We start from the raw sequence: 13,650 nt of genomic DNA on the forward strand, positions 1-13,650 counted from the left end.
TCCACAAAAGGTAAATGCCTAGTATTCAAATTGTTCTTTCATATTGCAATTGGGTATTTTGGTGGTGACTACTACTTTCATAACTACGGATAATCCAATTGCCTTTAGGCATTCATTTAAGAAACGGTATGCTTTATAAAGGTAAGAATGAAAAGGAATATGAAAAATTTTACTAGGAAAAGATTTAGAAAGTGCCTTCCTCACAATTACTAATATTTACTTTAGTTGCCTTTAGGTCAGATCAAACTCTGGGAGGCTAAAGTTGAAGAGGTTGACAGATCCTGTGATTCAGATGAAGATTATGAAGCCAGTGGGCGAAGTCTGTTATCCACACATTACACCGTCGTGATCCACCCCAAAGACCAAGGTCCCACTTACCTCCTGATTGGGTCCAAGCATGAAAAGGTATGTAAGGACTTAATGGTTGATTTAGAATGATGTAGTTTAATGTTATTAACTACTGCTAATGATTTTTCAAATCATTTTCATGGAAACAAGGAAGAAAACGTTGCTAAAGACTTTCAGCTCTATTTACAGAGATTCTTTACATCCCTGGAAACAAGCCTTGTTTAAATGTGTCATTTTTCAATCTTATTGATAAAAGTGCTCTCCAGTTGAAATTAGTGCAGGTATAGGATAAAAGAACATTATGTTCAAAATGTGAATGTCTCAGACTGGATTTTTTGGGGGGTGAATCTTAAGGCCTCCAACCTTATAATTTTGACTCATTTTCAACAAAATTTTGGTTTAGATAAAATTGAAAGTCAACTATTATTATATATGTAGTCACATATGAAAATATAAAAGTTAATATAATAAAAAAATAAAAGAGGCATCACAATGAATGGGGAAGTAATGGATTATTCAATATATAATATTTTGTGTTCATTATATATTGAGGAAATTGGCTATCTAGGAAAACATTAGTTTAGTTTGTCATCTCACACATATAGCAAAATAATTTCCAGATGAATTTAAAGAGTTAAATGAAACAATTTTTAAAAAAAATATATTTTATTGATTTTTTACAGAGAAGAAGGGAGAGGGATAGAGAGCTAGAAACATCAATGAGAGAGATCGATCAGCTGCCTCCTGCACGCCCCCCAGTGGGGATGTGCCCGCAACCAAGGTACATGCCCTTGACCGGAATCGAACCTGGGACCCCTGAGTCCAATCGAACCCGGGACCCTTGAGTCCGCAGGCCAACGCTCTATCCACTGAGCCAAACCGGTTCGGCTGAAACAATTTTTTAAAAGAGCCTTTATCTGATCTTGGAATAGAAAGTACTTTCTAAAAAAGAAAAAAAAAGGCAATGTAAGAAACACAGTAGAAATGGGTGATAGACTTGACTACATAAAATTGGAACAGAAGTGGCAAGAACAGGCATCTTTGCCTTGTTCTAGGTCTTAGAGAAAAAGCTTTCCATTTTTTCACTATTGAGTATGATATTATCTGTGGGCTTTTCTTATATGGCCCTTATTGTATTGAGGTAAGTTTGTTCTCGGTATTATTTTCTTTTTAAAATTTTCTGGATTTCCTAAGTATTTTGTATGTGTTATTTGTATGCATTGGGAGTCAGATTTTAAATGTGGTAGAATTTATTGTATTTCTTAAAGGAATATTAACTGGTTGTATTTATTCTAGTCTCTTAACGTTATATTACTTTAATTTTATCATGTTTTTCTAAGCAACATCTATAGAACAGTGGGAAAAGTACTATGAGCACAATTCAAGTGACCCTACTTCAGAACTGTTTGAATACGTGGCTTGCTTTTAATTATTATTTAAAAATTAAAGAGGTTTTGTTTTTTTAGAAGTTTTCCATTGTTTATGCAAGTTGGTTTTTTTTCCTTAAATCGCCAAAAATTATATACTGGTTAACATTTCTATTCATATGTTTTGTTTTTAAGGACACTTGGCTTTATCACCTGACCGTTGCAGCTGGAAGTAACACTGTAAATGTTGGATCTGAATTTGAACAACTCGTTTGTAAATTGCTAAATATTGAAGGAGAACCTTGTAAGTTCATAACATATAAGGCTCTGTGGTTTATGAAATGCACCCAAACCCCCTTAGCCTAATGGAGTTTTACTTTGTAAGTTCCTTTCCCTGCAAGCTACCCACCATTTCACTGGCTTTGCTTGTCATGCACCAGGATTCTCACTGTGGTTCCTAGACTCCAGGGACACCATCATTCACCCAAATTCCATGTCCTGTGACACCTCTGCCTTTGCTGACAATACCCCTCTGCCTGAAGTGCCCCCCTTCCTCACATTCCTCACCAACCTGATAAAATCCTGCCTACCTCAGAAGGTCCCCCCGCCAGCCCACTCCAGCTCAGCATCTGGCTCATAAAAGGTTCTTAATAAGTGTTAAAATTACGTCCCAGTGCACTTTGCCTTTTAACTACTTCATAGCATTTGTTCCTTTGCATTGAAATTATTTTTTATGGCTCAGGTTTCCCCATTGAGAGTCTAGACTCTGTGTTATGCTTTATTTAATTACAGAGATCACATTTTATTCTGAGTACCCAGCATAGGGATTTAATAAATGTTGATGTTAAGAATGACTTCAAGTTCTTCTTTATCATTCTATCTCCTCCTACTTGGTTTCTCCTTTCTAGATCTTTCTGCAGCTTTCTCATGTATAATCATCTCCCCACCTGGGTCCCCAATCTTTAGCACATCTGAGCAACATCATAGTGCCCTGGTAGACTTGTTTCAGCCAAGAATATTAAGACCAAAGTCTTCTAGATTTAATTTCTCCAAAACAGAGACATGAGAATCCCCCATGGCCAGGAAAATGAAATGAAATAATGTTGCCAAAGCTTTTTTCATGACCTTTATGACTTAAAGTTGTGAGCCAGGCCAAGTTAGCTAATTTCTATAAAGGGCTAATAAATGGGAGGCCAAAATAAGTGATTCTTTCTGTTTTCTAATTGTATTTTACCCTGCATTTAGCCTCTCAGATATGGAGACATCCTACTTTGTGTCACAGCAAGGAAGGAATTGTTTCCCCTCTGACAACACTGCCTTCTGAAGCTCTACAGACAGAGGCTATTAAATTATTTAAGGTAAAAATTCATATGGTGTTATATGTTATTAACATTTTAATTTGAAAAAATAAAAATAAACAATTTAGGTATATAAAGTTTCACTTTTCCCAAGAACGTTATATGTTATTAACATTTTAATTTGAAAAAATGAACAATTTAGGTATATAAAGTTTCACTTTTCCCAAGAAAATTCAAACTGTGGTTATTGTTACTAAGAAAGTCTACTGAAATAAAATGAGGTGAATTTAATATGCTTTCCAAGTGAGAATCTGGGATTTATTGAAATAAACTGTGTGTGGTTTGAGCAGTGTGAAACACGTAATCTCAGAAGAATCATGTCCCATTCACCTCTCAAGCGGAGGGATTTCTCACATCACACCTCACCGGTGTTGGGAGAGGGTCAGCACCCGTCTTCTCCAGTGCTACTCTCAAATTCTTATCATTCAGGTCCTATTAGAAACCCCTGAGCACTTGAAACTTGTCATTCAACTATATCACTCTTATCCCATCTCTGTCATTAATCAGCTTCTGCCAACTTTTCAAATTTCATTAAGGATTTTGGCTCCCAACTCACACTCTTTCTGCCTCAGATCTTGCCATTATGCTGAATGACCTCATTATTACTTGATGCACCAATGCAATGCTCTAAGATTCCTGACCTTCTTAATGCCAGTAAGCTTCACCTCTAGTCTATTTCACCTTCCCGTTCTCCACGTCCACACCCTGACCTCTCCGTTCCTTAGAAGTACACCACCTCTAAAAGTTTAAATTCTGATATCTCTTTCTTTAACCATATTCTCTTAGCCTGTGAGCTCTTAGTTTCCTACTCTTCCATTTTTCATTCCTCACTAAGACCTTTGTTTGGAGCCATTTATTTTCTTGGAGATCAAGAGAGAGCATGATAACTTCCTCTTGGCTATTCTTCCTTCTTATTCCAGCCTAGATTACTTTCATTAATACTCATAGTTCCTAGGGACCCATAATTCCATGAACTTTCCAGCTAACCCCCAACCTAGATCAGTGCTGCTTTCTTGTCTGCTGCCATGTTAATCACATGTGCACTGCTAGAGAACATTAAACACTACACACTCCAGAAAAAAAAGTAGAGTGGAGGTTGAATGAAACAAGTTTAGCAAAATGCTAATAATTGTTGTTGCTTGGTGATGAGTGCATGAGTAATAATTATACTATTCTCTCTACTTTTGTTTATGTTTTAATATTACCATAATGGAACATTTTTTAAAACCCACCCATAGAATACACAACTACTGAAAACAAGAAAGATTGTACACAAATATATTTGAAAATCTGAATGAAGTGATCGACTTTATAATAAAACTAGAGGCCCGGTACACAAAAATTTGTGCGAAGTCATCTGCTTATTAGATAATATCAAAGAATTATTGTTCGTTTGGGGGGGTATGATATAACATGGTGGTTATGGGGGAAAATTTATCAATTGTACATCCATACTGAAGTATTTATTGGTAAAAATCATGATATAAATATATATGTATATTAAAATACTCCAGAAAAAAAAAGTAGAGTGGAGATTGAATGAAACAAGTTTAGCAAAATGCTAATTGTTGTTGCTTGGTGATGAGTGCATGAGTAATCATTATACTATTCTCTCTACTTTTGTTTATGATTTAATATTACCATAATGGAACATTTTTAAAAACCCACCTGTAGAATACACAACTACTGAAAACAAGAAAGACTCTACAGAAATATATTTGAAAATCTGAATGAAGTGATCGACTTTATAATAAAATATAAATGGCCAAAACTAAATCCACATGAGAATGAAAATTTAAACAGGAAAATTTACCAAACTTTTAAAGTGTAGGTAATTTCAGTTCATAGAAAAAGAAAGAAATTTCCCAAATTCTTGTGTGTGTGTGTTTTTTTTTTACTCTTTATTTTGGAAAATTTCAAACATATGAGTAGAGAAAATATGAGGTCCAAGGTACTCATCACTCAGCTCCATAGCACCAAGACATGGCCAGTTTTGTTTTAGTCTCCCCATCCCCACTGCTTCCCAACATTGGAATATTTGAAGCAGTTCTCAATGGTCATATCACCAGATTCTCTTTGTGAAGTATTACTTGGAACCAAACCCCAGAAACAATTGTACAAAACAGAGCATTTCATGCAAAAACTAGTAAAATATTAATAAACAGAATCCAGCATCATATTACAAGAATACTATATCATGACTAAAAGAGATTTGTTACAGGAAATTCAGGATGTCTATATATTAGATGTCTATTAATATTATTATTAAGTAGACAATCATCTCTGTAAATGCTAAAAACGCATTTGACAAGTTTAACGTTCATAAAATAGTGATACTTTCTTAACATGATAAAAGTTAATGGTGGAAATCTTTTTTCATTGATCATTTTATGATGAAGTTCTTTGGCAGCAATGCTTTTGGTTAGAGGCTAAATTTATTTGATCATATCTGTTCTTAGAAGAGATAACGACTACCTACCGTATAATGACACAATATTAAAACCATCCATTGGTGTTTATGAACACTTTAATGTTTCTTAATAGATACTATGTTTATTTAATCAGATTTTAAATCCATTCATTCATTAAACCTTTGCTTTGTCACTCTATGCTGTGTAGAGAATAAAAAAGATAAATAAGGCACAGTTTCTGTCCTTATGAAGCTTATAGGGGACAGGAGATGATTAATGTTCTGTATACCCTTAAAATGAATGCATATTCTGCTCTTAGATGGAGTGTTCTGTAAGTGTCAATTAAGTCAAGTTGGTTGATAGTATTGTTCAAGTTTTCTAAATCCTTACTGATTTTCCATCTGCTTGTTTTCTCAATTATTGAGAGAGGAGTATTTGGAATCTCCAACTATAATTGTGCATTTGTCTATTTCTCCTTACGGTCCTATCAGTTTTTGCTTCATATATTTTATTAAGCACATAATCATTTAAAATTGTTATGTCTTCTAGATGAACTGGCTCCTTTATTATTATAAAGTGACCCTCTTTATCTCTGGCAGAATTCCTGGCTCTGAAATACACTTTGTCGGCTATTAATGTAGCCACTCTGGATTGCTTTTGATTAGTCTTACCATAATATATCTTTTCCATCCATTTGGAGAAAAAACCATTGTTAAGAAGAGAATCAACATAATTCACGCAGAATATTGAATCATTCCTCACCTTGACTGTACCTTTTTCTTAATCCAGACCTGCCAGCTTTTTATCAATGCCGCAGTTGACTCCCCTGCAATTGATTACCACGTATCGCTAGCCCAGAGTGCTTTGCAGATCTGCCTGACACATCCTGAGCTACAGAATGAAATTTGCTGTCAGCTCATTAAACAGACAAGACGGAGACAGCCACAGAGCCAACCAGGACCGTTGCAGGTATATAGTGATACACATACACGCAATTTAAAATGAGGTTGCTGTCTTGATTGTAAGAATGATGCATATTCAGTGTAGACACTGGAAAATACAAAAAGTGTGAAAAGGGAAAATAGCTATTCATGTTTTGATGTATATCCTTTCAGTTTATTTACATGTTTCTGTAGAAATGTATGTGTATGTGTTTATATGCTCTCACATTTTTCACGTTACTAGGGTTACAGTGTGCATACTAATTTTTTAAAACTATAGAACATAATCATTTTCCCCCTATATTCTGCAACTTTCTTCAAAACATTAATGATTGCATTAATATCAATTACTATCCATGTAGGTTTTTCCAATTCTTTTTCTTATAATAAATACCTGTGCAGTATACATCTTTGAACCTAATTCTTGTGTACAAGTCCAGTGAATTGTGTACAGGTCTCCTCCTCCTTTTTAATATAACAGTTTAAAAAGTAATGAAGCTACACTTGCTTAATGGAAAAAAATAAAATAATACAGAACAGAGCAAAGGAAAAGGAAAAGTTACATATAATCCTATTATCTAATCTCTGTTATTATTTCTATATTTGTCCCTTATATATGTATGTATATGCACACATAATTCATATTACCTAATCTCTGTTATTTCTATATTTGTCCCTTATATATGTATGTATATGTGTAAGTATGTGTGGGTATTTTGGTTTGGTTTTGGGGTATATGATTTTTTACTATTTTTCAGTCCTTTCTCAAAGCCATTGCTTCTATTTCCATTAATGAGTAAATACATAAATGAACAAAAAAGGAGCAATGTTCCTAATCTTTGATGTCAAAAGGATTATTATATATCTACATGTCTTTTAGTATCTCAGTTGTAGACAACTATATACATAACTAGATAGATTATGGATCTGACCCAATGTGGCCTTTTAAATGTTTTTATGGATTATAATTGCTCTGAGAAGATAATCTATATGTGGAAGAAGCAAACACATTTGGGATCAAGAAAGGCTACAAACTACTAAACTAAAGAAAACCTTGGGGGAAAAAAGGAAGAAAGACTATCAACGTCTGTCGGTCACACTGGTTCTCACTTGGATCTGGGACTGCCACGTGGCGTCTAACCTAACGCTGTTTCTCTTTGCCAGGCCTGGCAGCTCTTGGCGCTCTGTGTTGGGCTCTTCCTTCCCCATCATCCTTTCCTGTGGCTTCTCAGGCTCCACCTTAAGAGGAATGCAGATTCCAGGTGTGCAGAAAACTAGCCGGCTGAACCGTTTATGTGGCCTCTGAAAGTCTACAACAAACCCTAAGTATTTAGTAACCTGCCAGGTAGAGAATGTGTGAAACAAATGTTGGTACAGAGAACCTTTGGTTACCATTTACGTGGAGCTTGAGAAATATTTCCTTTACTATGTTAAATCTCTCATGGAAGATTGCAGTGAGCTCTTGAAACCTGATAAAGACTATTTTTAAGTGAAAAGTCTGTGTGTATTTCAAGGATGAATGACTTAGCATTTGTTATCGTTATAACAGCAACTACTTTGCTTCCTTAGTTTTCCCTATTACTGTTTTTCTCCATATTGAATTGTTTTATGTGGAAAATGCCCCTGATGGTTTTCCCCGTGTGTATTTGAATTACTTCGGAATTTTTATTTCCTGGAAAAAAGACATTTACAATCCAACTGTCACAATGGCTTTTTACATTGGGACCCAAGGCAGCCAGCCAAGGGTTATCAGGATCATTTTGTCCAAGAAGTTGATGCCAGGTTGCTTCAATAAGCCCTGAAACTCAGATAAACAAACAAACAAGCACAATGAGACAAAAAAACAACTTGGAAGCAGCAGAAAAATATTCCCCAGTTCATAATACATTTTGGGGACTCTGTAATCGAGATCGTGTGACTTGAGTTGCGATCAGTGACAAATCGCCCAAAGAATGGGAAAAGTTACAGAGGCTTAATAATATCATGCTAAAAGAAACATTACTGTCAACATTAGCATAATACATTGTAACAATATACACCAAGGAAAGCTTTCTTAATGACTTCATAGCTATTAGGTTGTCTTAATTAAATTTATTCTTAGGCTTTATCTTAAGTTTTGTGTTATAGGACAGAATTTGGAAAATATGCCATTTATTGCCAGCGATGTGTAGAAAGAACACAACAAAATGGAGATCGGGAAGCCAGACCCTCAAGAATGGAAATCCTTTCGACCCTTCTTCGAAATCCTTATCATCACTCTTTGCCCTTCAGTATCCCTGTGCACTTCATGAATGGGATCTATCAGGTGAGTTAGACTTTCTACCCTGAAGAAAACATGCTGAGCCTGAAGTCCTGTGTGTGACCTCTGGGCAACAGAGAAATGAGACTGTACACCTACCTTTGTCAGCAGCTGGCAGTGATAAACTCGCAAATAAATTAGATCTTCTATCAGAACTGCTGCATTTTTTAAACAGCTTTGCTAAATAAAAAGGATTCACACGAAAAAACAAAACGACTTTGGTTGAGGTCACCAGTGTGCCTGCTAGGTGAGGAAATAATTACTAACATTGGGTGTGTACAAGCTCAGTCGCTTTAAAGCAGCGGTTCTCAACCTGTGGGTCGCGACCCCTGAAAATAAATCCTGCATATCCGATATTTACATTATGATTCATAACAGTAGCAAAATTACAGTTATGAAGTAGCAACGAAAATAATTTTATGGTTGGGGGTCACCACAACATGAGGAACTGTATTAAAGGGTCGCAGCATTAGGAAGGTCGAGAACCACTGCAAAAGTCTCCAAATCTCAGGAATTATCTTGGAAAGCTTATGTGAGCCCTCCCAACTCTCAGATCTAGATGTTCGCTTATTAAGTGAAGCAAACATGTTCCAAAGCTAGCAATTAGTCTTTGCAGCCATATGCCTTTTATCATAGGATTCAGATACTTAGCTGCATATTAAAGAAACAAACATTAAATGCATAAAAGTTCATTTGTTTTAAGTACATTTCTTGTTTATTTTTTTCATTTGCTTGTAGATTACATAGTGCACTGTCTTTCTTGGTTTGCTTTTAATGGGTAGGCCTAATATCACTGCAAAATGTTTACAGCTGTCAAATGATCTGCCTCTTTTTAATTCAGTTGGCTGAAGCCAAGATTTCTGAATTCTTACAGCAAGCTAATGACTAAGACAGCATTAATTTCTCCAGTGGTGCTTTGGGGGGGAGAAGGAGTTATATATGCTTTATATGCTTACAGCTGTCACCATTAATCGTGCATCAAGTATGTCCTGTTTCCCCCCTGAAATCTAAGTTTGAAATGTATATACTTTTTCATTTGGAGAACAACTTTGTTATTTCTGTTTAGGTCGTTGGATTTGATGCATCCACCACAGTGGAAGAATTTCTGAACACTTTGAACCAGGATACAGGAATGAGGAAGCCAGCCCAGTCTGGATTTGCCTTGTTCACCGATGATCCTTCTGGCAGGGATTTAGAGCATTGTCTTCAAGGAAACATCAAGGTAAAACCAAGTCCCTTTAAGGAGGCACACCCAGCAAGCGACAAAGAAGCTATTATTTGCTATTTGCAACAAGTTTAATTCAGGAGTTTTCAAAAATATTTAAGCAATCTAATCTTCACAATAAAACAAATTTGCGGGACTTTTGTTGAAGCCGTAGAATTCTTAATATGCAATCTGCACACACACACACACACATGTTAAATAGAGGGAAAGGATTAATAATAGTAATAGTACCCTACGTATTAGGGTAATATGAGTGGAAGTGTGGAAACTCTAATCAAATGGCTTTCCATTTTATTCATCTACTCAGCAATATTTATTGTGTCCCAGGAGCTGGACTGGATCCTGTGGGAATACAAAGAAGGATCAGAAATAGTCCCTGCCCACAGCACACTTATAATTTGCTTGGAGAAGAGCAGCCTTATACACTGTAACTTTGGAGTCAGAAGTGATCAGTGTTTTAAGAGTGCTGTGAGCATTCCACTGAGCGGAGAGGTTAAGCTCAGCATTGGAAATGAGGGAAGAGCTGAACTGGGCTTTGAAGGAGGGGTAGAAAATGGACCTGTGGGAATAAAGAAGGGATTCCAGATTTAAGGAAAATCATGAAAATCATGAGCAAAGACAGAATTGGGAGACTTTTAAACAGTCTTTTCTGGGTCTTAGTAAAATAACTTTAATAAAGTTTCTAGTTATGGCAACAATTAGAAATACAGAATTACAGAACCGGAAGGAACTTAAGAGAAACAAAAATTAGCAAATGAGGAAACAGGCCCAGAGGGGGAAATGATTTACCCCAAATCAAACAGCTAGAGCTGGGTCTGGACCTTTTCCTTACTTTATATGGTCTTTGATTGCTGTTGGGAAAAGGGCCTTGTTACGGGGTGAAGGTTTTCTGAGATTTGGAGATGACAGAATTGGGGCAGAGTAGGGGAAGAACTAGATTTATAAATAATAGCTCACAAGTTTAGAGTGTATGCAACATCAGTAACTCACAAAGCCTGTTCCATTTGCAAAACAGCCTGTCGGGGCTCTATAGGGTTCTACAGAATACTGTTACTGTTTATACTTAGTCCAGTAGGCATGTTGGTTAATAGATACAGTTTCCCCTTCATCCCTTTGCCTATATTCCTACTGCATATTGAGAACTCTAGATGAATGAATGTCGTATTTCTCCTCAGCCCCAACTATATCCTGTTCAGTTCAATAAATCCAAATGTAAATTTTGAGACAGTCATTCCTAGAACACTATTGTTAATAAATTAGTCAAGCCCTAAGCAGTTTGGCTCAGTGGATAGAGCATCAGCCTGTGGACTCAAGGGTCCCAGGTTCGATTCCAGTCAAGGGCATGTGCCTTGGTTGCGGGCACATCCTCAGTGGGGAGTGTGCAGGAGGCAGCTGATCGATGTTTCTCTCTCATCGATGTTTCTAACTCTCTATCCCTCTCCCTTCCTCTCTGTAAAAAATCAATAAAGTAAATTTTTTTCAAAAAAGAGTAAGGAAAGTGGACATCATTGTCTTGTTCCTGTTCTTAGGGAAAATGGTTTTAGTTTTTGCCCATTGAGTCTAATGTTGGCTATAGGTTTGTCATATATGGCCTTTATTATGTTGAGGCATGATTCCTCTATTCCCATTTTGCTGAGCGTTTTTATCAAAAAAGGGTGTTGGATTTTATTGATTGATTTTTCTGCATCAACTGCTATGATAATGTGATTTTTGTCTTCCAATCTGTTTATGTTATATATCACATTTATTGATTTGCAAATATTGTACCAGCCTTGCATGCCTGGAACAAATCCCACTTGCTCATAGTGTATGATCTTTTTAATGTATTGCTGGATCCAATTTGCTAATATTTTCTTCAGAATATTAGCATCTATGTTCATCAGAGATATTGGCCTGTAATTATCTTTCTTTGTAGTGTCTTTATCTGGTTTTAGGATTAACATAATGCTGGCCTCATAAAGAGAGCTTGGAAATGTCCCTTCCTCTTGACTTTTTTGGAATGGTCTGAGGAGGATAGGTTAGTTCTTCTTTGAATGTTTGGTAAAACTCCCCTGTGAAGCCATCCAGACCAGGGCTTTTGTTTGTTGGGACTTTTTTATTATTGTTTTAATTTCATCAGTAATTAACAGCCTATTCAGGCTTTCTGATTCTTCCTGATTGAGTTTGAAAGATTGTATTTTTCTAAGAATATGTCCATTTCATCCAGGTTGTCCAGTTTGTTGGAATATAGTCATTCATAGTATTTTTTAAAATTTTATTTCTAATTTTTGTCCTTTAATGTCACGAATAATTATATTTCATAAAAATATGCATTTGGACAAAGATTAGAAGAAAACTACAGGAAAAAAATAGCTGCTGTCTTAGCAGAGGGTGAATTTTTCACTTTCAAATTGTTCTTTGACTCTATTATTATATTTTCCATAAAGACTAAATACTACAGATTTGTAGTAAGAAGAAATGTTTAAGTTACCCAATAGCTGCTGTCTTAGCATAGGGTGAATTTTTTACTTTCAAATTTTTCTTTGACACTATTATTATATTTTCATAAAGACTAAATACTACAGATTTGTAGTAAGAAGAAATGTTTAAGTTACCCAAGCCTTTAAAAGTGATATATTCATATTCATTCATTCTAATGCTTTCATATTCTCTCTCTCTCTCTATATATATATTAATTGAGTTTCAGCTACAAGCCAGGCACTTAGCTAGATGCTCCAGATAAAATAACGAGACCAGACACAAAAGTACCTGAACTTTTGGAATTCACAGGCTAGTGAGGAAGGCAGTTGTTAATCATACAATAACTCTAATGAACATATAATTACACAGTAAGTTCCTTAAAAGAGAAGAGTGTGGTTCTGTGAGAGAGCGTAACTAGAAGCCTGACATACACTGGAGACATCAGGAGGCTTTGAGAAAATGATGCTTATGTCAAAGTCAGAAGAGGCTGGGAGTGTTAAAACAGGTAGAGAAGAATGTTCTAAAGCCTACAGAGGGAGGTATCTCAGGGTTTTAGAAATTGTTAAAAAGCCAGTGGGGTTAGAGCATATACCTTCTCAACAGATACGATTTTAATATGCTTTGGCGTATGGTCAGAAATCAGGTTTTCTCTCTTTCTCTTTCTTTTTAAACATCTTCTTTTCTCCCATATATCAGCAGAAAGTGGTACTTAATAAGCAGTGTACACTGATCAGGTCACATTAACTATACCAAAAAAAAAAGAATCTGAAATATCAGACCACAAACCTGGTGGAATTATTGGTGTAGGATTGACTTCTTTCAGAGGCCTACCTTTGGAATGTAAGAAGTGAAGGCACTAATCTACGTATATAAAAGCCTAAGTGACCCTTCGACTGTTCGGTAGCTATGACATGCACTGACCACCAGGGGGCAGATGCTTAACACACAGGCATGGAAACATGGAACAGACTGATGAATTTTAGAGGGGAGGAGAAAGGGGGGAGGGCTGGAAGAGATTAACCAAAGATCTTATATGCATACTAGAGGCCCTGCGGGGATCGGGCTGAAACCAGCAGTCCGACATCCCCCGAGGGGTCCTGGATTGCGAGAGGGCGCAGGCCAGGCCGAGGTACCCCACCGATGCACAAATCCGTGCACTGGGCCTCTAGTATCTATACTAATAAAAGCATAATATGCTAATTAGACCAGATGTCCTTCTGGACGACCTTCCGGATGAAGCT

The 13,650-nt window shown here is 36.2% G+C and overlaps 1 protein-coding gene across 1 annotated transcript in view; it reads left to right on the forward strand.

Annotated features, from left to right (window-relative positions):
* The window catches only part of PLEKHH2 (pleckstrin homology domain containing, family H (with MyTH4 domain) member 2), a 67,540-nt gene that overhangs the window by 38,587 nt on the left and 15,303 nt on the right, over window positions 1-13,650 (forward strand). The window contains exons 16-22 of the mRNA XM_014538495.1: window positions 226-405; window positions 1,911-2,019; window positions 2,961-3,073; window positions 6,274-6,453; window positions 7,590-7,687; window positions 8,553-8,730; window positions 9,791-10,021. Coding sequence (XP_014393981.1) covers window positions 226-405; window positions 1,911-2,019; window positions 2,961-3,073; window positions 6,274-6,453; window positions 7,590-7,687; window positions 8,553-8,730; window positions 9,791-10,021 — 1,089 coding nt within the window. The remainder of the gene's footprint in view (window positions 1-225; window positions 406-1,910; window positions 2,020-2,960; window positions 3,074-6,273; window positions 6,454-7,589; window positions 7,688-8,552; window positions 8,731-9,790; window positions 10,022-13,650) is intronic.

Source organism: Myotis brandtii, unplaced genomic scaffold (genome assembly GCF_000412655.1).
Source record: "Myotis brandtii unplaced genomic scaffold, ASM41265v1 scaffold191, whole genome shotgun sequence".
In the NCBI taxonomy this organism is placed as follows: domain Eukaryota; kingdom Metazoa; phylum Chordata; class Mammalia; order Chiroptera; family Vespertilionidae; genus Myotis; species Myotis brandtii.